The following is a 1,037-nucleotide window of genomic DNA, read 5'->3' on the forward strand; positions in this document are numbered from 1 at the left end:
TAACAAAATAAAAAAATAGTTCAGACTCTAGACGATTAGAAAGGCACATCTTTGTATTTACATATCAGAAGTTTCAATTCATCGGGAAAAGTTATAATTAATTACATGACAAAACTAGTAAAATGACGTTTCATTCTCTATAGAAAACTATTATACTGAGTATTGTGAGGTATACTAGGATGTGTATCAGGCTTATGAATCTGGTTATTATCCTGTGGTCAATAAACATTCACTAGGGAATTTTTAAGAATAGATTCATGATTAGATTTATACTTTAGGAAGAACACTCTGGTTACAAAGAGACTGGCTGAAAGTAAAGTAATTAAGAACCTTATTTGTCACCAAGTGAAATCACATTTTTATATCACATCACTGTTGCCACAGATCTCAAAACATCATTTATGCTAATCACTGCCTGGAAACCGTGGTGGCCCTTATCCATGATATTTTATTATTTAATGTCCTTTTAAAGACATAGATATGTTTACGACAAAGTTGGTTTTAAAATATTTTGATAACTGTACTTCAATAAAATTTGCCTCCCTCATAATCATGTGTGTTTTATTTTGGGTATCTAAGAACATTATTCTTAAAAAAGGGTCCATAGGCTTCAGACTGCCGAAGGTGTTCATGGGAGAAAACATTAGGAATCCCTAATCAAAAAAAAGAAAGATCCAGAATAAAGGTTAGATATAGCTAGTTAAAGGATTACCACTTTTCCTGAGATCACTGATAAACTTGAAATATAAAATTAAATTCCACTGTAATCAATCCTACCTTAACATCAGTACCATCCGTGGGCATAAACTCTTCATATATATATGAGCCTGTTTTTCGTACATTGCTTTCTGGAGAATAAACACTACTTCTACTGCCAATCTGAAAACAAAAGATGTCCATCAATATAAAAACCAAATTTTTTCCCACATTTTTATAACAAAATGATAAATAGTTTACCATTTATTTCCATCTGAGGAGTTTTCAAATAAATTTTTTTAACCCACAAATATTTAACATTTACTATGTACTTGGCACTA

General features: G+C 30.8%; 1 protein-coding gene across 1 annotated transcript in view; it reads right to left on the reverse strand.

The window, feature by feature from the left end:
- The window catches only part of PPIP5K2 (diphosphoinositol pentakisphosphate kinase 2), a 91,684-nt gene that overhangs the window by 61,339 nt on the left and 29,308 nt on the right, over window positions 1–1,037 (reverse strand). The window contains exon 3 of the mRNA XM_012641054.1: window positions 778–879. Coding sequence (XP_012496508.1) covers window positions 778–879 — 102 coding nt within the window. The remainder of the gene's footprint in view (window positions 1–777; window positions 880–1,037) is intronic.

The sequence above is a fragment of the Propithecus coquereli genome, unplaced genomic scaffold (assembly GCF_000956105.1).
Source record: "Propithecus coquereli isolate 6110/MARCELLA unplaced genomic scaffold, Pcoq_1.0 Scaffold160, whole genome shotgun sequence".
NCBI classification, from domain to species: domain Eukaryota; kingdom Metazoa; phylum Chordata; class Mammalia; order Primates; family Indriidae; genus Propithecus; species Propithecus coquereli.